This window comes from Schistocerca serialis, chromosome 3 (assembly GCF_023864345.2).
Source record: "Schistocerca serialis cubense isolate TAMUIC-IGC-003099 chromosome 3, iqSchSeri2.2, whole genome shotgun sequence".
NCBI classification, from domain to species: domain Eukaryota; kingdom Metazoa; phylum Arthropoda; class Insecta; order Orthoptera; family Acrididae; genus Schistocerca; species Schistocerca serialis.
This window is the reverse complement of record NC_064640.1, coordinates 814,358,366-814,380,766: the sequence shown is the minus strand read 5'-3', so window position 1 is coordinate 814,380,766 and position 22,401 is coordinate 814,358,366. Positions and strand designations below refer to the sequence as shown.

The 22,401-nt window shown below is 44.6% G+C and overlaps 1 protein-coding gene across 3 annotated transcripts in view; it reads right to left on the bottom strand.

Moving 5' to 3' along the window:
- LOC126470676 (retinol dehydrogenase 13-like) overlaps positions 1-22,401 on the bottom strand; it is a 196,165-nt gene that overhangs the window by 5,208 nt on the left and 168,556 nt on the right. For all 3 annotated transcript variants that reach the window (XM_050098671.1, XM_050098674.1, XM_050098672.1), the window contains one exon: positions 10,814-11,021. In XM_050098671.1, coding sequence (XP_049954628.1) covers positions 10,814-11,021 — 208 coding nt within the window. The remainder of the gene's footprint in view (positions 1-10,813; positions 11,022-22,401) is intronic.

The window sequence follows — 22,401 nt, the reverse complement described above, 5'->3', positions numbered from 1 at the left end:
AGATATGTGAGAATAAGATTAACGTACCAAGACCAAAGGAACTTCAGATTGTCAATTGTAAATAGCATCCAGAATCAAGTTAAGTAATTTTATGCTTGTTATTATTTTAATAAATGTGTGTGAAAATTAATCAAGTTCTGTTTAAAGTTGGTCACCGTCAATCTGCTACTCTAAGCGTGCGAGTGGCATTTCTATCGTCTGACCTAACGGCAGAAGATAAACACGCCTCGATAAGACCACGAGACATATTGCTGACACTCGCCTACTTCGGTAGAGCGACAAGTCAAATAATCTGATGGTGTGTGCACCGAAGGTCTTACAGTACGCACACCACACTACCTTTGCCAATCCACGTTTCTGGGAACCGTTGGTCCAGGAATCGACGCACACGACGAGTGAAATGTGCCGGCGCCCCGTCATGTTGGAACCAATGCGTTATCTTGTAGGGAGCGGGACGTCTTTCAGCAATTCTGGCAATGCTCTGGCGAGAAAATTGTAATAGTGCCTGCCATTTAATGGCCTAGGTAGCAGATACGGCCCAATTAACCAGTCCCCAACAACACCGACCCACACATTAACGAAGAACCGCTCTTGATGAGCGCTAGTAACTGTGGCATGTGGGTTATCCTCACTCCAAACATGCGAATTGTGCATGTTGAAGACTCCATCACGTCCGAACGTTGCTTCATCGGTAAACAACACAGAGGATGGAAATGTAGGATGCATTTCACACTGTTCCAGGTACTGTGCTCTGGGTGAATAATCAACTGGTTCCAGGTTGTGGACACTCTGTAAGTGAAATGGACGTAACAATTGATCTCGGACTGTTGTTACATTCGTCTGATTCGTCCCCATGTTACGTGCAGTTGCACGAGTGCTGATTGAAGGATCCCACTCCACGTGCTGCAAGACAGCTTCCTCAAATTGCAGCGTTCTTACCGTGCGACGGCGTCCCTGTCCAGGTAATCTGCTAAATGACCCGGTCTCACGCAGACGTTGGTACACAGCAGCAAAGGTCGTATGATGCGGGATACGGCCATTAGGATATTGTTGTTGATAAACCCGCTGTGCAGCTCGTCCGTTGTGGTGTGTTACGTAGTACGCACCAGCCATATCAGTGTACTCACTCCAGGTGTATCGTTCCATTAGTAAACAGAGACAATGCACTACTACACTGGTGGACAGCAGTTGCCTACAACGGAAGAGCGTAATACGCCCTCTTAACAACTGAAGAACGTAATACGGCTTCCATCGTTTTAAATAAGCCTCATAGGAAAAAATGACATTAGAGAAAAATATTTGTTTTGATGTCCCCTACAACCTCCCAGAGTTTGTCGCTTTAAATACTTTTCACCCTGTATACAGACGGTGGTAGCATGGCGTACGCGAGGCACAAAAGGGCAGAGAACTGGCGGAGCAGTCATTTGTACTCAGGTTATTCGCGCGAAAAGGTTTCCGCCGTGACTACAGCCACACGACAGTAATTAACAGAATATAAACGCGAAATACACTGAAGAGCCAAAGAAACTGTTACACCTGCCTAATATCGTGTAGGGTCCCCATGAGCACGCAGAAGTGCCGCAACACGACGTGGCATGGTCTCGGCTAATGTCTGAAGTAGTGCTGGAGGGAACTGACACCATCAATCGTCCATAAATCCGTAAGAGTACCAGGGGTTGGAGATCTCTTCTGAACAGCACGTTGCAAGGCATCATAGATATGCTCAATAATGTTCACGTATGCGGAGTTTGCTGGCCTGCGAAAGCGTTTAAACACAGAAGAGTGTTCCTGGAGCCACTCTGTAGCAATTCTGGACGTGTGGGGTATCGCATTGTCATGCTGGAATTGCCCAAGTCCGTCGGAATGCACAATGGAGATGAATGGCTGCAGGTGATCGGACAGGATGCTTACGTACGTCTCGTCAACTGTCTCAGTCGTATCTAGACGTATCAGGGGTCCCATATCACTCCAACTGCACACATCCCACACCATTACAGAGCCTCCACCAGCTTGAACAGTTACCTGCTGACATGCAGGATCCATGGATTCATGAGGTTGTCGCCATACCCGTACAAGTCCATCTCCTCGATACAATTTGAAACGAGACTCGTCCGACGATGGAACATGCTTCCAGTCATCAACAGTCCAATGTCGGTGGTGACGGGCCCAGACGAGGCGTAAAGCTTTGTGTCGTGCAGACATCAAGGGTACACGGGTGGACCTTCGGCTCCGAAAGCCTGTATCGATGATGTTTCGTTGAATGATTCGCACGCAGACACTTGTTGATGGCCCAGCATTGAAATCTGCGTAAATTTGCAGAAGGGTTGCACTTTGTCACGTTGAACGATTTTCTTCAGTCGTCGTTGGTCCCGTTCTTGCAGTATCTTTTTCCAGCCGCAGTGATGTCGGAGATTTGATGTTTTACCGGATTCCTGATATTCACGGTACATTCGTGAAATGATCGTACGGCAAAATCCCCACTTCATCACTACCTCGAAGATGCTATGTTCCATCGCTCGTGCGCCGATTATAACACCACGTTCAAACTCACTTAAATCTTGATAACCTGCCATTGTACCAGCAGTAACCGACCTAACAACTGCGCCAGACAATTGTTGTCTTATATAGGCGTTGCTGACCGCAGAGCCGTATTCTGCCTGTTTACATATCTCTGCGTCTGAATACCCATGCCTATACTAGTTTCTTTGGTGCTTCAGTGTAGTGATTGGAGCTATACGCGTGGGACATTACATTTCGTAAATCATTAGGGAATTCAATATTCCGAGATCCACAGTCTCAAGGGTGTGCCCAGAACAAAATTTCAGGCATTGCTTCTCACCACGGACAACGCAGCGGCCGACGGCCTTCACTGAACGACCGAGATCAGTGGCGTTTGCATAGAGGTGTCAGTGCTAACAGACAATCAACACTGTGTGAAGTAACCGCAGAAATCAATGTGGGACATACGACGAACGTATCCGTTAGGACAACGCGGCGAAATTTGGCGTTAATGGCAGGTGATGGTCAATGCGAGAGCCTTTGCTAACAGCACTACATCGCCTATCCTGGGCTCCTGACCATACTGGCTGGACTCTAGATGACTGGAAAACCGTGGCCTGGTAAGATGAGTCCCAATTTCAGTTGGTAAGAGCTGATGGTAGTTTTCGAGTGTGTCACAGACCCTAAGAGGTCATGGGCCCAAGTTGTCAACATGGCACTGTGCAAGCTGGTGGTGTCTCTATAATGGTGTAGACTGTGTTTAAATGGAATGGACTGGGTCCTCTTGTCCAACTGAACCGATCACTGACTGAAAATGGTTATGTTTGGCTACTTGGAGACCATTTGCAGCCATTCATGGACTTCATTTTCCCAAACAACTATGGAAATTTCGTGGCTGACGGTGGGCCAAGTCACCAGTTTGGAGAACGTTCTGGACAGTTCGAACGAATGATTTTGACACCCAGATCACCCGACATGAATCCTACTGAACAGTTATGGGACACAATCGACAGGTCAGATCGTGCACAAAACTCTGTGCTGGCAACACTCGCGCAATTATGGACGGCTATAGGAGCAGCATGGGCCACATCAAGATGCTGCAGTACGCTGGGCAAAAGGAGGTTTGACATGATATTAGGAAGTATCCCATGGCTTTTGTCATCTCAGTGTATTTTATGGGCAAATGATCAAAAAATTTTGATGATGCATATTGAACTCCTTACTGAGGCATTGACAGCTTTCATAATGGGTAATATAGGTCACTTTTTCTTCTAGCGCTTTATACATGGGCATTACTATCTTTTTCAAATAGTGATGGGTATTTTATGACGAATTTCGCTAGCGTACATCTCTATTGTGAAAGTACAATAAAAAGATCTATCTCTCCGAAAACGTATCTATAAGATGAGTGGAGTTAACACCACATATCATTGTTACTGCTCGCAGTTGTACTAAGCTTAAGATAGAAAAACCAATAATAACTTATTATAACAACTGCTGCGCCGTGTGCAAAACTAACCAAAAGTGAGTGAGTTTGATTTCGTAGTATTTCATTAAGTTGTAATGCAAATGACATCAGTAGGAAGACTGGCATATTACAGACAGAAGGTTGTACCATTTTGGAGTGGCAGATTGTACAAGCTGCTGGTGAGGAGTTGAACAGTCTGCAACACAGTCACAGATTTTTGTACACAGCGGTGTGTTGTGTAAGACAACGAGGCTTGGACTGCAAGTTGTGGTGTCAGTCACACTGTGGGAAGGACTTTTAAAACAGGGGCATAATCATGTATTATCCAGTCATGGGGGCATAGGACCACAGAGTACAGATTAATCTGACCTTGCTAGTGGATTTTTTGAAAGACATCATATTCGTCATTGACTGTAGAAATTATTTATTTCACAACTGTAGTTTCGGCCTTTGGGCCATTTGCAAGTGGTAATTGATTTGTAGCGATTTACATGAATGATATTAACATTGGTAGCATTTGAAATAATTTACATCATTTCACAATGTACAGAGCTTCGCACTTGTCTGATGTTACTGTATTTCCACTGTGAAAACGCCAATTTTTGAAGATGACGTGTATACATATCGGAGGATTTTCAAATATGAAATGTACTGAAGCAAAATCTTTTTCAGTATCATTTGAAAATGGTCCAAAGGCCGAAATTGCAGTTGTGAAATAAATAAACAATTTCTGCAGTCAACAGCGAAGATGACGTCCTTCAAAAAACTCTACATGACTGTGGACCTCGACATGAGATGTTAATCAATTACTAGTGTTGTCCATGTAGACAAGATGTGGAGCTGTATGTTAAAAACTGTGTGCCACACACACAGCAGACAGAGCTGAGCCAGCAGTGCATCCATGGTGAAGGTTACTGGAAGCCAGTAAACCTTTTGAATTGATTTCCATGGGCCTTTTTGGGTCTTTTAGACAGACATGAACAAGAGCCACTATGTTCTGACCATAAGGGATCATTTCTGTGGTGTCACCGCCAGACACCACACTTGCTAGGTGGTAGCTTAAATCGGCCGCGGTCCATTTAGTACATGTCGGACCCGCGTGTCGCCACTGTGTGATCGCAGACCTAGCGCCACCACAAGGCAGGTCTCGAGAGACGATGTAGCACTCGCCCCAGTTGTACGAGGAGATTGCTAGCGACCATACGGACGAAGCCTTCCTCTCATTTGCCGAGAGCCAGTTAGAATAGCCTTCTGCTAAGTCCATGGCTACGACCTAGCAAGGCGCCATTAGCCTTACCTACTTTGAGAGTTATAGTATAAATGTCTCAAGAAGAATGCTGTAGTCATCAAATAATAAAGTTAAGTATAAAGCAGCTACGTACTTTTCTTGCTACCATTCAATAGTTATCCTGTTCCAGAATTGACGCCCGTCGGCGTGAGTGTGTACGCGTGCCTTTCTATCGGCTACCCGTCTCTGTGGACTGGCTGCCTTGTCAGTCCACTTCAATTTCTTGTATGATATAGGAATAAACAGTATCCCAAATCAGCAAGTGACACGGTAGCACAGGTAGTGGTGAATAAATGGTTACTAAAATTTAGTGTTTCAGAAATGTTAATCACTGATCCGGTCAACACTGATGAAGCAGTTGTGTCACTTGTTAGATGTTCATAAGCTGAGTATAAGCTCATTACACTCACAGGCGAATGAAATAGGGGAGTGTGCACATGGAACGATAAGAAAAATGTTAAACCACTATGTGAGCAGCCACACAATGACTGGGATGCTTTATTTGCACATGTTGTCATGGCTTACAATTCAATAACCTGTGAAGGCACAGGGCCATCGTCTTATGAAGTAGTGTACATTCGCAAAATGCCGTTCACATTTGAGAGGATAAAAACCTAAGGTGGGGATAATGGTGAACCAGAGCGAAATTTCACAAAGACACTGCGAGAGATATGGAAGCTGATACACAGAGAGAGAATACCAAGGGCACTGAACGTCAGGAAGGGATTGGCAGTGAAATGCTAAGCTATTGGAGTAACGTGTGGGTCAGTGGGTAATGCTGACGAGCCCAAAAACCCCAAAGGGGAAAATGAAGAAATTCGTCACCTGGTATCATTGTCCATATTAGGTTATATAGTTGACTTTGCCAGTCAGTGTTAAATTGTGGCTTGTGACATGTACACTGATCATACATATCGGATGCATACCTCCTTTTCTACAACTGCAGCAAATACTTTATTTTAGTTTCACTAAACCCTGTATGAACTACAATTTTACAATAAGGCAAATGGCGTTCAGAAAAGTCGAACATTTGTCGCACCAAACCCAGTGTGGGCTACAATTTTACAATAAGACAAACGGCATTCAGAAATGTCGAGCATTTGCCAATCCAAAACTCTGTGATGAGTTCTATTAATATCTCACTTAATGTTTACTTCTGCAAGACGCTTAAAGATCACATTCAACATTCCTTGAGAGGACGGTACAAAGACCACGAGAGTACTTTTTTCTTTTCAGTTTAGGTCTCTAGTCTCCAAATCAGAAATTCTATTTCTATGATCGCTGTCAACTGCTGCAATAAAGCAATGTACATAATACCAGCACAGCATCAGTTTTGACAGCCAGCTCATGACGATGTCAGTGGGGGGACTCGTCGAATGCTTGAGACAACATTCAAATCTAATGAGGCAAGCAAAAGGAGAGAATTTAATTCAAGGATGTTGTCACGATACCCTACATTCCCATAACAATATACACTGCATGGCAAAAAGGGAGAGGAGGAAGTAAAATCAAACTTCAGTTGTTGAGAGGGTATGTGATGTTATATCAGTGATTACAAAATCGAGTGAAAATTACAAAAAAAAAAAAAAAAACCTAGCAGTACGAACAAACTTATCAGTATGACGTTGCAGCTCGTCTCAACTGGATATATGCTTGCGTTTGGGAAGTGTGTCACAGACCTGTTGTATCCTCTCCTGAGGCAAGCTGGTCCACAACTGTTGTAACTGGTCGTTGATCCCGGGTTCCCGGATTCGATTCCCGGCGGGGTCAGGGATTTTCTTTGCCTCGTGATGACTGGGTGTTGTGTGACGTCCTTAGGTTAGTTAGGTTTAAGTAGTTCTAAGTTCTAGGGGACTGATGACGACAGATGTTAAGTCCCGTAGTGCTCAGAGCCATTTGAACCATTTTTTGGTCGTTGATGTGCTGGATACTGGCAATGGGACCGAGTCGATTTCCAAACTGGCCTCACACATGTTTTGTCTGATACAGGTTTGGGCATCTTGTTGGCCACGAGAATACCTCTACATCGCGCAGACAGTTAATAGAGTTGAGTGCCACGTGTGGTCGAGCTCTGTCCGCTTGAAAAATGGCAACACAATTCTGTCGCATGAGAGCTCACACATGATGACACAGGATGTCCTGATGTATGATTGTACCATCAAGGTTCCCTCAGTCACTACCAGCCATGCCCTAAAGCTATACTCTACAGCTCCCTAAACCATGAAGCCAGGAACACCGCCACTGTGCCTCTCCAAAACATTGGGGGAAGTTAAATCTCGCCGTGTCGCGCCATCGTTGACGATAGGGGCTGTCTGTGGAAGTGCAGAACCGTGATCCATTGTTGAACACAATTGCTGACGCAATTCATCAGCAGTCCATGATTCCTGGTAGGGAATATAATGGGCCTGAACAGCGTAAGCTGTTGAGTGATGGAACCGCGCGACCGCTACGGTCGCAGGTTCGAATCCTGCCTCGGGCATGGATGTGTGTTATGTCCTTAGGTTAGTTAGGTTTAAGTAGTTCTAAGTTCTAGGGGACTGATGACCTCTGAAGTTAAGTCCCATAGTGCTCAGAGCCATTTGAACCATTTTCGTTGAGTGATCACCGTGAAGGACACGGAGATGCCACGACTCGTATGAGGCAGCTTTATCAGCACCTGACTGCCTGAATGGGGGCTCGCTGTGGATCTCCATTTGGCTGCTGGTCGAATTGTGCAATAGCCAGATTTGGGAGTCGTTTGTATATGACAAGAGGACACTGTTGGACTGCGTGGGAATGGGAAGATAGACACACTCATCGTCAAGGTTCCGTTCGAACAAGCTTGGCCACCACGAGGGAGGATCGCCGTATTATGTACCAGACACATTGTAACATGTACACACCATCTCCTGCCATCTGAGAACAAGTAATAGACTCCCTAATATTTTTTGTTATCCTGAACCACTGGTCAGAGATCAATACCTGCCAGACTAGGAAGTTACTTTCCCACGTCCAGGCTGTCGTTAACACTACAACAAAAACGGATGCATTTGGTGTTTTACCACCACCGGAAATCACGGACTGGTGATGAATTGCGTCCGACTGTGTTCAGAGATGTACTGCAGTTCTGTACTACGCCAGAGTATGGCATCAACATGGGGAGAAGTTCCATTCTACCATTGTTTTGGAGAGGCACTGCGGTGTTGCTGCTGGCTTCATGGTATAGGGAGACGTCTGGTATAAATTCAGGTAATGGCTGGCAGTGACTGAGGGATTCTGATGGCTCAACCTTACGTCAGGACATCCTGTGTATTCATGTAGTAGTTCTTGTGCGACTTTATTGTGGTGCCATTTCTCGGCAGGAAGATGCTCGACCACACATGGCACATCTGTCTACGAACTGTGCCTCGTGATGACTGGGTGTTGTGTGATGTCCTTAGGTTAGTTAGGTTTAAGTAGTTCTAAGTTCTAGGGGACTGATGACCATAGATGTTAAGTCCCATAGTGCTCAGAGCCATTTCTACGAACTGCCTGCGTGATGTTGAGGTACTCTCGCTGTCAACAGGATCCCCACATCTGTGGCAGGCAGAACATGTGTGAGACGAGCACGGACATAAATCTGTCGGCCTCAGGAAATGATACGATGGCTCTCTGATACCCTTCCCAACTGCACACATCGATGTCAGTGGGGATGCAACGTCATACTGATAAGAGGGCTCAAACTGCTATGTTCTTTGTAAATTTGACTCGATTTTGTAATCACTGAGGTAACGTCACATCGCCTCTCAACAAATGGAGTTTCATTTTATATCCTCCTCCCCTTATGAGTGCTTCACTTTTTTGTCAGGCAATTTATAATGCTGAAAGAAAGATCGTGAAAGTTAAGAATGACCTTAGTTAACGAGTTGATGAATGTGTGTACTTATAACAAAAGAAAACAACGAGTGGATGAACACCGAAAGAAATGAATAAGAGAATGAAATCTCTTGCTACTCGTTGTAGAAAACTAATTTTTCATGTGTCTCAAATGAAGAATCTAACCAATGTGTTTGACCAGTTCTAACCTACGTTAATGATACATGGAACTTACACTGATATACCAATACATTATGACCACTGCCCACCGCGACAATGGAGTCTCTGGAAAAAGGCGGCGTTCTTTTCGTGAATCGCTACTGAGGAAATTTAGAGAACCAGCATTTGAGACTGACTGCAGTACAATTTTACTGACGCCAACTTATATTTCGCGGAAAGACCACAAAGACAAGATAAGAGAGATTAGGGCTTGTACAGAGGCATATAGGCAGTCATTTTTCCCTCGTTCTGTTTGGGAGTGGAACAGGGAGAGAAGATACTAGTTGTGGTACGAGGTACCCTCCGCCACGCACCGTATGGTGGATTGCGGAGTATATATGTAGATGTATATGTAGATATTGCCGTGAGCATTTATGGAAAGAGGCAGAAGGACAGTGAAGCTACCACTGGGCGCCAAATGGTTGGACCTCCACAACTCTTCACAAAACGTGGCGTTCGGAAGCTTATCTGTTCTGTAAATAGATAGATAGATGGTACCTCTCCCGACAAAGCACAAGCTGGTGCACGCACATGTGTTTCGGAGCACACCGTTTCTTCGTACACTGTTGAACATGGAACTCCGCGGCATACCACCCCTACGTGTTCAGATGTTGACCCAATGACATCGTCAATTACAATCGCTATGACCATCTGGATTCGACCATCGTTCAATGGGAATGTGTTGGCTCTTCCGGTGAATCACAGTTTTGCTACACTAGGCCGATGGTCGTCTCCGCAAATGCTGTCATCGCGGTGAACGGCGGCTCGAAACGTGCAGCGCGCCAAGGATGCGGGTCGGTGGGAGCAGTATTATGCTATGGAAAATATCCTCCTGAGCTTGCGTGGGACCTGTGGAAGTAATCGAAGACACGCTGACAGCTGCGACCCATCTGCATCCCTTCATGCTTGATGGCTTCCCCGATGGCGACGTCATCTTTCAGCAGTATAATTGTCTGCGTCTCGAAGCCAGAACCGTACTACAGGGGTTTGAGGGCCGTTATAGTGAACTCATGTTGATGTCTCAGCTACCTAATTCGTCTGAAGTAAATACTACGGAACTCATCTGGGTCGCTACCGGGCGCCATCACCGCGTGTGCAAATCAACGACCCGTTATTTGTGCGAATCGTATGACCTGTGCTTAGACATCTAATGCCACATACCTCCACAAACCTACCAACAAACTGTCAGATCCCTGATACGCAGAATCAGTGATGTACTTCGTTCCAAAGACGGACAAACAAGCTATTAAGCAGGTGGTCGTAATGTTTTGGCTCATCACTGTAAATGAGCGAGGATAACGAAACGTTATGAAACTCTAAAGCAGATGGGTGGACCGGAAAATTGTAACATGTTAAGAAGTCTGGAATAAGCCTTCATTTAAGAGTCCACGATGATGATAATGGTGATGATGATGATAGTGGTGGTGGTGATTATGTTTGTGGTTGTGGTAGGGTGGTAGTGGTAGCGGTGGTGGTGGTGATGTGATGATGTTAAGTGGGTATACCTGTAGTAGAGTCCAGTTTCTTTGCTGAGGCTCTCCTCGACAGCGCAGTAGATGGAGGTCTGCGCCCCTTGCTCAGGAGACTTGATGACGAAGCGCGCCATGTTGTTAAAGAGCCAGGTCACCCCAGGGAAGTACGCCGAGTCGAAATGTCTGCTGAGCTCAGTCGCAACGACTCCTGGGTGCAAGCTGTATGCTGTCACGCCAGTACCTGCAACCGATCACATCTCTCTAGTCTTGCCAGTTCCGACAAGCAAAATCCAGCTTTATCTCTCGTTTCTAATGGCTTCAGGGACAACATCATACATGTGGTTTTGATAATGATAGTTGTGAGCGAAAATAAGCCACCATATGGCCTTACTACGTTTGGGAATGAAAATGCCAACAGCTCAAATTAATGTGTTTTCAGTAATCATTGGTTGTGTCCCATATACATATATGGCTTGCCTCTGTATTTGGCTGTAAACATGCATGATGTAAGCTTTGGGACTGTCAAATTTTGTTTCTTTTGTTGTAGTCCAACTAGACTGAGGTTCCTTATGCATCGTCTTTTCTTCATCGCCGCCCATATGAGATCTGTTCACATGAATTTATATCCCTTGGTGACTCATTACTAGCAAGACCTCTCGTCATAGCATTACCATTTTCTAAAGAAAATCCTCTTAGCTCCCAGTTCCTTGTACAATAACTTATTACACGTATATGTAATCCGCAATAAAAATTTATTATTGCATTCGCACTTCAAAAAAAGAAGATAGCAGTTTACCTTGAAAAGTCATCTGTTGTTTGACACCATTAATGTCAGGTATTCATATACACATCGATAAACGCTTATGTGTCTTAAGCAGGTCACCCAAACTCTGAGAAGAGCCAGCCGATGAAAATTCTTGGCGGGCAGACTAGTTCAGCGTGGAATGCATGGTCAGTGGGCAAAGCAAACACTTTGTTCTTCCCTTTGCTGCTGTGATGACGTGCTGATCTGTGTAGTAACACGCTTTGTCTAGTGATATGGAAATGGGTGCGCTGAAGTGACATCGTTCTGGATTATAATGAGACCAAGGGACCCATGCAAAACTTTCGCACTTTTATAGTTTTAAATAATGACATACCAGTACTACTTATAATTTCTAACTTTCTACCGTAATATTTACGTTTACCTGTTGTTGAAAAGGAGTTTAATGAGAAATACGAATATAAAATACAAAGAAATAAATAAATGCGAAATGTATGAACTTCGCAGTTTATATAAGCACGTTAGGCCGTAGTATAAATAGGTAAATCACAATTCCAGCCGACAATAACAAATATGTCTGTTGTTTCAGAAAGTACATTCATTTAGAGTTGTATATTTGTATAACGGGAAGAGATAATGGACTACAGCAATGGACTACAGCAATTATCTATGACAATGCTGTATACAAATTATTCAGTTTATAAGTACTTTAAAACAAATAAAATGGTATTTGTAATAAGATAATATGAAAAGGGAGTCTCTGATTCGTGTTTAATAAGTTAGCTACGTAAAATATAGGTGTGTAGCTGGACATCCATGATTTCCTTTTTCATGTGATAGTTAAAAGTCTCCTTTATGTTAAAATTTTCTACAAATAGTAAACTTTAGTGCAAAATCGGTATGCAATGTGAGGAATGTTGACTTGAGAAGTAATGCATATTATTGTTGCTTGCTTGGGCTGCACATGCGTAGTTCTGATTTGTGGAGAATTCTTTTTTAATTTTTTTTATTTTACACACACACACACACACACACACACACAAACACACACACACACACACACACACACACACACACACACACACACAAGATACTTAGCAGTCGTATTTGACTTGGGAAATATTAGTTCTTTGTTTGAGTTCACAGTTTTATTAGAACACGTGGGAATCAACACCGAATTTCCGTTCAATCGTCTGGGTTTGTAAGTTTATGTTCCCAAAGCTTTTTCACTCATCAGTAATATCATTGTTGTTAATACTAATATGGGGTGATTTTCCTTGTCTTTTATATGTCTGAGTTCACATAAAAGCACATGGTCCGTTGAAGGGCACTTTTATGTGAAACATGAGATTGTGCATACATTTCCAGAGTAATATATATTCACTATTCATAGAATTTGGGATTTTATGTACTTACTTTTCTCTCCTCTGATCTTTATTTAAATCCTTCATGTGTCCACTTAATAACTACGTTGTCGAACGAAATATATTTCGCTTTTACTATATGTCTAGAAGAGAAAGAGTAAACAGCCTACAAAAGATATAATCCCTTCTTATTTTTAAATGAAATTTACAGCCAGTCAGATAGGGTCGTGTTACAGTGGAGCTACAAGGCACATGGTTGCACTGAGAGAGACTTCTACATTTTAGTATCACTCTAGCTTAACTCCTTTCAGTTTATTAGGTGTTGTGGGATACAGAGGGCAAACACGTTTGCACTGCACTAATTACGCCTATCTTACGTAATTCATAGACACAGCGAATAGCTGTTTGATATCTATTTTAAGGATAATGGTTTCAGTTTTGTCGCGGCTTAGCTTACGTTACAGCTCCTTTAATTATTCCGTTGCACTATGAGAAAGTTCCCTGTTACTACTAAAACTAAAATAACGCTATTCAGAACGGGTTTGTCCACTTACAGGTCAGATTTAATACAAAGGGGAATGTTTAGGGGCATTACAACCGTGGTCAAGGTCTCTTATGAAATCGCAGGCTAAGGTATAAAGTAGTGACAGGCTTTCAACCTTTAACTTACTTGCAAGTCATCTTTGAGAGTTTCTAAGCTGACAGCATAAAACAGTTTGTGACAATGCTGCGCATTACACTGCAATGTTTTTCGGCTTACATAGCTGTTCCCAGTTCTGTATGAAAACACTGTGCCGTATGCCACACTGTGAATCCGAATATGACAAGCCAAGAAAATGTCACTCTTCCTGAAAGGTGTCGCAGAAGTCATTTACTAAGCTCTTCTGGTAAAGGATGTCCCAAGAAATTGAGGAATTCAGTAAGCGGTGCAAGCGAATCGAAGTAATACAACAGAAAAAGAGCCGGACGAAAGAGGTACGATCGGCTCCCATATGTGGAAGACCACCATGAGCCCCTCTCATACGAAGCCAGTAAGAGAAACAATACAGCAGTCTGTGGCAGCCAGAAATTTCGGACGGAGCACAGGAGATAGCAGCCATAAATGTCGAACCCATGCGTCAGGATGTACCAGATAATGCTGAAGAGATATGTCAATTCTTATGTCAAATCTCCGCCAACACTCGAACGCGCCATGAAGAATGGACTGGGCTAACTCGGACACAGGCCGCAGCTGTCAAACGACAAAAATGGTTCAAATGGCTCTGAGCACTATGGGACTCAACTGCTGAGGTCATTAGTCCCCTAGAACTTAGAACTAGTTAAACCTAACCAACCTAAGGACATCACAAACATCCATGCCCGAGGCAGGATTCGAACCTGCGACCGTAGCGGTCTTGCGGTTCCAGACTGCAGCGCCTTTAACCGCACGGCCACTTCGGCCGGCTCGTCAAACGACAACCTAGATTCGACCAAAGCAGGTAAAACAAACTTCTCCGCTACTTAAAACGCCTCACAGACGAACAGGTATTTAGCGGATGGAAGCCAACACGCCAGTATGTTTCCACTGTGGACGCCGTGGACACGTTGTACGCTAGTGGGAGGTCGTTTCAAGGTGTGGCAGGGGGCGAAAGACATTCCGGAGGGCTGAACGGAAAGCCTCTCCAGTTTGTCTGACGAACCGGTTTCAGGCTCTGTCTCAGGCTGATACTGATCTTCGGCCTGACATGGCTGCTTGTCCTGTTCCAGAGGTTGCCCCTCAGTCTGCAAGATCCGGGCAGTCGCAGAGGGTGGGCTTACTGGTAGTTGGGAGCTCCAACGTCAGGCGCGTAATGGGGCCCCTTAGGGAAATGGCAGCAAGAGAGGGGAAGAAAACCAATGTGCACTCCGTGTGCATACCGGGGGGAGTCATTCCAGATGTGGAAAGGGTCCTTCCGGATGCCATGAAGGGTACAGGGTGCACCCATCTGCAGGTGGTCGCTCATGTCGGCACCAATGATGTGTGTCGCTATGGATCGGAGGAAATCCTCTCTGGCTTCCGGCGGCTATCTGATTTAGTGAAGACTGCCAGTCTCGCTAGCGGGATGAAAGCAGAGCTCACCATCTGCAGCATCGTCGACAGGACTGACTGCGGACCTTTGGTACAGAGCCGAGTGGAGGGTCTGAATCAGAGGCTGAGACGGTTCTGCGACCGTGTGGGCTGCAGATTCCTCGACTTGCGCCATAGGGTGGTGGGGTTTCGGGTTCCGCTGGATAGGTCAGGAGTCCACTATACGCAACAAGCGGCTACACGGGTAGCAGGGGTTGTGTGGCGTGGGCTGGGCGGTTTTTTAGGTTAGATGGCCTTGGGCAAGTAAAGAAAGGGCAACAGCCTCAACGGGTGCGGGGCAAAGTCAGGACATGTGGGGACCAAGCAGCAATCGGTATTATAATTGTCAACTGTCGAAGCTGCGTTGGTAAAGTACCGGAACTTCAAGCGCTGATAGAAAGCACCGAAGCTGAAATCGTTATAGGTACAGAAAGCTGGCTTAAGCCAGAGATAAATTCTGCCGAAATTTTTACAAAGGTACAGACGGTGTTTAGAAAGGATAGATTGCATGCAACCGGAGGTGGAGTGTTCATCGCTGTTAGTAGTAGTTTATCCTGTAGTGAAATAGAAGTGGATAGTTCCTGTGAGTTATTATGGGTGGAGGTTACACTAAACAACCGAACTAGGTTAATAATTGGCTCCTTTTACCGACCTCCCGACTCAGCAGCATTAGTGGCAGAACAACTGAGTGAAAATTTGGAATACATTTCACATAAATTTTCTCAGCATGTTATAGTCTTAGGTGGAGATTTCAATTTACCAGATATAGACTGGGACACTCAGATGTTTAGGACGGGTGGTAGGGACAGAGCATCGAGTGACATTATACTGAGTGCACGATCCGAAAATTACCTCGAGCAATTAAACAGAGAACCGACTCGTGGAGATAACATATTGGACCTACTGATAACAAACAGACCCGAACTTTTCGACTCTGTATGTACAGAACAGGGAATCAGTGATCATAAGGCCGTTGCAGCATCCCTGAATATGGAAGTTAATAGGAATATAAAAAAAAGGGAGGAAGGTTTATCTGTTTAGCAAGAGTAATAGAAGGCAGATTTCAGACTACCTAACAGATCAAAACGAAAATTTCTGTTCCGACACTGACAATGTTGAGTGTTTATGGAAAAAGTTCAAGGCAATCGTAAAATGCGTTTTAGACAGGTACGTGCCGAGTAAAACTGTGAGGGACGGGAAAAACCCACCGTGGTACAACAACAAAGTTAGGAAACTACTGCGAAAGCAAAGAGAGCTCCACTCCAAGTTTAAACGCAGCCAAAACCTCTCAGACAAACAGAAGCTAAACGATGTCAAAGTTAGCGTAAGGAGGGCTATGCGTGAAGCGTTCATTGAATTCGAAAGTAAAATTCTATGTACCGACTTGACAGAAAATCCTAGGAAGTTCTGGTCTTACGTTAAATCAGTAAGTGGCTCGAAACAGCATATCCAGACACTACGGGATGATGATGGCATTGAAACAGAGGATGACACGCGTAAAGCTGAAATACTAAACACCTTTTTCCAAAGCTGTTTCACAGAGGAAGACCGCACTGCAGTTCCTTCTCTAAATCCTCGCACAAACGAAAAAATGGCTGACATCGAAATAAGTGTCCAAGGAATAGAAAAGCAACTGGAATCACTCAATAGAGGAAAGTCCACTGGACCTGACGGGATACCAATTCGATTCTACACAGAGTACGCGAAAGAACTTGCCCCCCTTCTAACAGCCGTGTACCGCAAGTCTCTAGAGGAACAGAGGGTTCCAAATGATTGGAAAAGAGCACAGATAGTCCCAGTCTTCAAGAAGGGTCGTCGAGCAGATGCGCAAAACTATAGACCTATATCTGTGACGTCGATCTGTTGTAGAATTTTAGAACATGTTTTTTGCTCGCGTATTATGTCATTTCTGGAAACCCAGAATCTACTATGTAGGAATCAACATGGATTCCGGAAACAGCGATCGTGTGAGACCCAACTCGCCTTATTTGTTCATGATACCCAGAAAATATTAGATACAGGCTCCCAGATAGATGCTATTTTTCTTGACTTCCGGAAGGCGTTCGATACAGTTCCGCACTGTCGCCTGATAAACAAAGTAAGAGCCTACGGAATATCAGACCAGCTGTGTGGCTGGATTGAAGAGTTTTTAGCAAACAGAACACTGCATGTTGTTATCAATGGAGAGACGTCTACAGACGTTAAAGTAACCTCTGGCGTGCCACAGGGGAGTGTTATGGGACCATTGCTTTTCACAATATATATAAATGACAGTAGATAGTGTCGGAAGTTCCATGCGGCTTTTCGCGGATGATGCTGTAGTATACAGAGAAGTTGCTGCATTAGAAAATTGTAGCGAAATACAGGAAGATCTGCAGCGGATAGGCACTTGGTGCAGGGAGTGGCAACTGACCCTTAACATAGACAAATGTAATGTATTGCGAATACATAGAAAGAAGGATCCTTTATTGTATGATTATATGATAGCGGAACAAACACTGGTAGCAGTTACTTCTGTAAAATATCTGGGAGTATGCGTACGGAACGATTTGAAGTGGAATGATCATATAAAATTAATTGTTGGTAAGGCGGGTACCAGGTTGAGATTCATTGGGAGAGTGCTTAGAAAATGTAGTCCATCAACAAAGGAGGTGGCTTACAAAACACTCGTTCGACCTACACTTGAGTATTGCTCATCAGTGTGGGATCCGTACCAGGTCGGGTTGACGGAGGAGATAGAGAAGATCCAAAGAAGAGCGGCGCGTTTCGTCACCGGGTTATTTGGTAACCGTGATAGCGTTACGGAGATGTTTAATAAACTCAAGTGGCAGACTCTGCAAGAGAGGCGCTCTGCATCGCGGTGTAGCTTGCTCGCCAGGTTTCGAGAGGGTGCGTTTCTGGATGAGGTATCGAATATATTGCTTCCCCCTACTTATACTTCCCGAGGAGATCACGAATGTAAAATTAGAGAGATTAGAGCGCGCACGGAGGCTTTCAGACAGTCGTTCTTCCCGCGAACCATACGCGACTGGAACAGGAAAGGGAGGTAATGACAGTGGCACGTAAAGTGCCCTCCGCCACACACCGTTGGGTGGCTTGCGGAGTATCAATGTAGATGTAGATGTAGATGTACTACAGAGAAAGACGACGAGTCTTCGACGACTATCACACCCCAAGACATCAACCATCACACCAGTCCTATTCACGCCAGTCAGCTGCAGACAATTATAGTAGACCTGTGTGACAAAGCCGCACTCTGAACGAGGTCGCTCCCCAACGCGCCGTAGTCGTTCCTCGTCGCCGTCAAGAGATTCCATCCGCTTGCCTGGCCGCCGAATTCAGGAAATCTAAGTGAGACGACCAACCATGGAGGCGACGTCACCAAAATCCTCCATGGAAGACAGTCGCCAAAATGTCAGGAAATCTCGCAGCCTGTCCGGACATTAGTCGACCGAATCCATGAAAACTACGCCCAGTGACATTTACACCCAACCAGAAATCTGTGAAATACTTCTCCCTTGCGTCCGGACAGTCGTAATTATCCTGAACTACCTGCTCCCTAGACACAGCCAAACTGTGGTAGACCTCCTCTACCACAGTAGCCGATTGCCTGAAGAAACCAGTCTTGGTATCGCTCTCGGTGTCATAGAGTTAACATCGTGCGACTTGTGTATTTCTGTCGCAATACTTCCGATATGGAATTTCAATGACCAACCACGGTAAGCTCTGTTGCCACTACGAAGGTTGTTCTTACGAGGGCAGTTCAATAAGTAATGCAACACATTTGTTTTTCTGAAACAGGGGTTGTTTCATTCAGCATTGAAATACACCAGGTTATTCCCCAATCTTTTAGCTACACAACACTATTTTTCAACGTAATCTCCATTCAATGCTACGGCCTTACGCCACCTTGAAATGAGGGCCTGTGTGCCTGCACGGTACCATTCCACTGGTCGATGTCGGAGCCAACGTCGTACTGCATCAATAACTTCTTCATCATCCACGTAGTGCCTCCCACGGATTGCGTCCTTCATTGGGCCAAACATATGGAAATCCGACGGTGCGAGATCGGGGCTGTAGGGTGCATGAGGAAGAACAGTCCACTGAAGTTTTGTGAGCTCCTCTCGGGTGCGAAGACTTGTGTGAGGTCTTGCGTTGTCATGAAGAAGGAGAAGTTCGTTCAGATTTTTGTGCCTACGAACACGCTGAAGTCGTTTCTTCAATTTCTGAAGAGTAGCACAATACACTTCAGAGTTGATCGTTTGACCATGGGGAAGGACATCGAACAGAATAACCCCTTCAGCGTCCCAGAAGACTGTAACCATGACTTTACCGGTTGAGGGTATGGCTTTAAACTTTTTCTTGGTAGGGGAGTGGGTGTGGCGCCACTCCATTGTTTGCCGTTTTGTTTCAGGTTCGAAGTGATGAACCCATGTTTCATCGCCTGTAACAATCTTTGACAAGAAATTGTCACCCTCAGCCACATGACGAGCAAGCAATTCCGCACAGATGGTTCTCCTTTGCTCTTTATGGTGTTCGGTTAGACAACGAGGGACCCAGCGGGAACAAACCTTTGAATATCCCAACTGGTGAACAATTGTGACAGCGCTACCAACAGAGATGTCAAGTTGAGCACTGAGTTGTTTGATGGTGATCCGTCGATTATCTAGAACGAGTGTGTTCGCACGCTCCGCCATTGCAGGAGTCACAGCTGTGCACGGCCGGCCCGCACGCGGGAGATCAGACAGTCTTGCTTGGCCTTGCGGCGATGATGACACACGCTTTGCCCAACGACTCACCGTGCTTTTGTCCACTGCCAGATCACCGTAGACATTCTGCAAGCGCCTATGAATATCTGAGATGCCCTGGTTTTCCTCCAAAAGAAACTCGATCACTGCCCGTTGTTTGCAACGCACATCCGTTACAGACGCCATTTTAACAGCTCCGTACAGCGCTGCCACCTGTCGGAAGTCAATGAAACTATACGAGACGAAGCGGGAATGTTTGAAAATATTCCACAAGAAATTTCCGGTTTTTTCAACCAAAACTGGCCGAGAAAAAAAATATGTTGCATTACTTATTGAACTGCCCTCGTACATAGGAAGAGAACGAAAAAATATGGGACTGTGGCGTGGCGCTGTTCAAAACAGAAAATGAATCTTTGCCGAGGAATGCTTAAAACTAAGGATTCGACGGTGCTTTTTCACTCGAGCATCAGTTTGGAGCTCCGGATAACGCTCGGTTGAAAGTAAGGAAGACTTGAACCGAGGGCACAAGAGGAAGAGACTTCTATTTCCAAAATATATTCACAGGAGGTGGGTTGCCTGCATAATCGAGGGTATAATTTTGTCACGTTTAAGTGCTGTAGCAAACAGTTTTCGTAAGTATACATCACTCACGCCGACTTAGGGAGTACATATAACGTGACAAACATATATCCAGCTGTCTTTGCATTATTGCCCGACAAAGGATAGAGACATACATCCGTCTTTTCCGAAATTTGGCTGAAAATATTCCAGACTGGAATGACCGCAGATTTCGAATCAGCGGCGAGTTCTGCGATTGAAGTTGTACTACCGACAGGTGAAGTGCGTGGATGTTATTTCCACATTGAAATGGCTCTCTGGAAAAAAGTGCAAGATCTAGAACTTACTCATGAATACATCCAATATTTTACTCTGGTTCATAGTGACGTTTACGCAGTGGCGTAGCTTAGTACTTTGGTACCCAGTGCAGATTTAATTTGTCAGACCCCGCTCCCCGCAACCCCCCCCCCCCCACCACAAAAATATTGCCAACCTCACAGAAGCATAAAATGCAACTTTCGTTTGTAGGATTTTTTTCATATGCATCATTATGTAACCAAAGTATTATGTTTATTACTTCGCAAACAGTTTCTTATAGATGAAAACGAATAAGTAAAGCGCATTAAAAACAAACACAGTTAACTGATTATTAAGAAAGCAGAACGAGTAACCGAAGCTTAGAATCACGTAGCTTAGAATTCCTTGATTCTTTGTCGACAACAAATTCTGAAATTGCCTCATCAATATTGATACCTCTAGCTAGCCCACTTTTTATTGACTGAGTGCTAAATTAGACACTTTTGCCTTATTCATAGGGGACTCAAGGTAATTCTTAATTACTTTAACTTCTGAAAAAAAAAAAAAGAATTCTCGTATGTAACGCTATCGAATCACACGAGGTTAAAAAAAATCTTAGCGCCAAAATAAATTTGGTAACAGTTCCCAAGAAAATCCTCTTAGTCGCGAAATTTGTGCAAGGAAACTCATAATAATTGTCAACTGACTTTTGTATAACAATGGGAAGTTTCGTTTCTGAAGTTTTAATCAAATGACTAGGATCTGAAACAGCGTCTGATACACGTTTCATGCTTTTGCAACGTGTACTGATTTCTTGTGCAATCTTTACATTGACCTTCTCAATTCGCAGCGTTCTGTGTAGTACGGCTTGAAAACCCAAGCCCGAAAGCCTCCAGGTAGCGTCCCTCAGCTCTTCTACCGGCCGGGCAAGGGGACTAGTGGACCATCCCTACACCCTTTCTGGGCGCAAATTTCACTGGGCGCAATTTTCAGTGGGTGCAGTTTTCAGTACACTTGTCGACCAAGGGGCTTCTTTTTCCGTAATGTCGAATGCTTATCACCTTCACCTAAAGAACACTATGTTCCATAATAGGAATGATTTCGCTGAAAGTCGCAAATGGGAAATACGTCCAGCGCACAGGAACATGTACTTCACGAGTAACTACAGTAACAAAACACAGTCCAACGAATTTAATGTTTTAACAGAATGAAGTCATGCTCTTAGTCTTGGATGGGATTTCACAATGACATCACAAGCTTTCATAGACTGTGGGAGTTCCAGACTGACGAAGCTATTCCAACAATCACGCATAAGAAAGACTGCTCTGGGCGGTTGTTTGCCGTTGAAGATGTTGTTATCCCACCGTCATGAATGAGACGAGTCCCAGTCGGCAGTCTAGATGCTCAGTTAATTTGTGGAGCTTGTTCCGATTGCAAAAATGTACTCAGGATTACATACGAAATCGAAAAGCCAGCGATTATCGAACTGTAATGAGCAGGCACAACTCATCCCTAAAAGGTATGTGTGTAGGAACAACCAAACCAATCCAGTAAGGGCCGATTAGTGCCCCGCAATCACTACAAACAATGCAGGGAAGAAGCTACTATTGAATTGCCAATAGAATCTGTCCTGGCGGAGGAACAACGTCGGCGATTGTTAGCCATTCTGCTTCAGCGTTTGGATGCTTTCAGATCGGGATTGTCGAAAAGACAGACCAAGCTGCCCATGTTAAAACAGCGTATCAACACTAAGGATCTTCTACCTGCACTGTGCAACACAATTAAACGATCACTTTTTTTTAAAC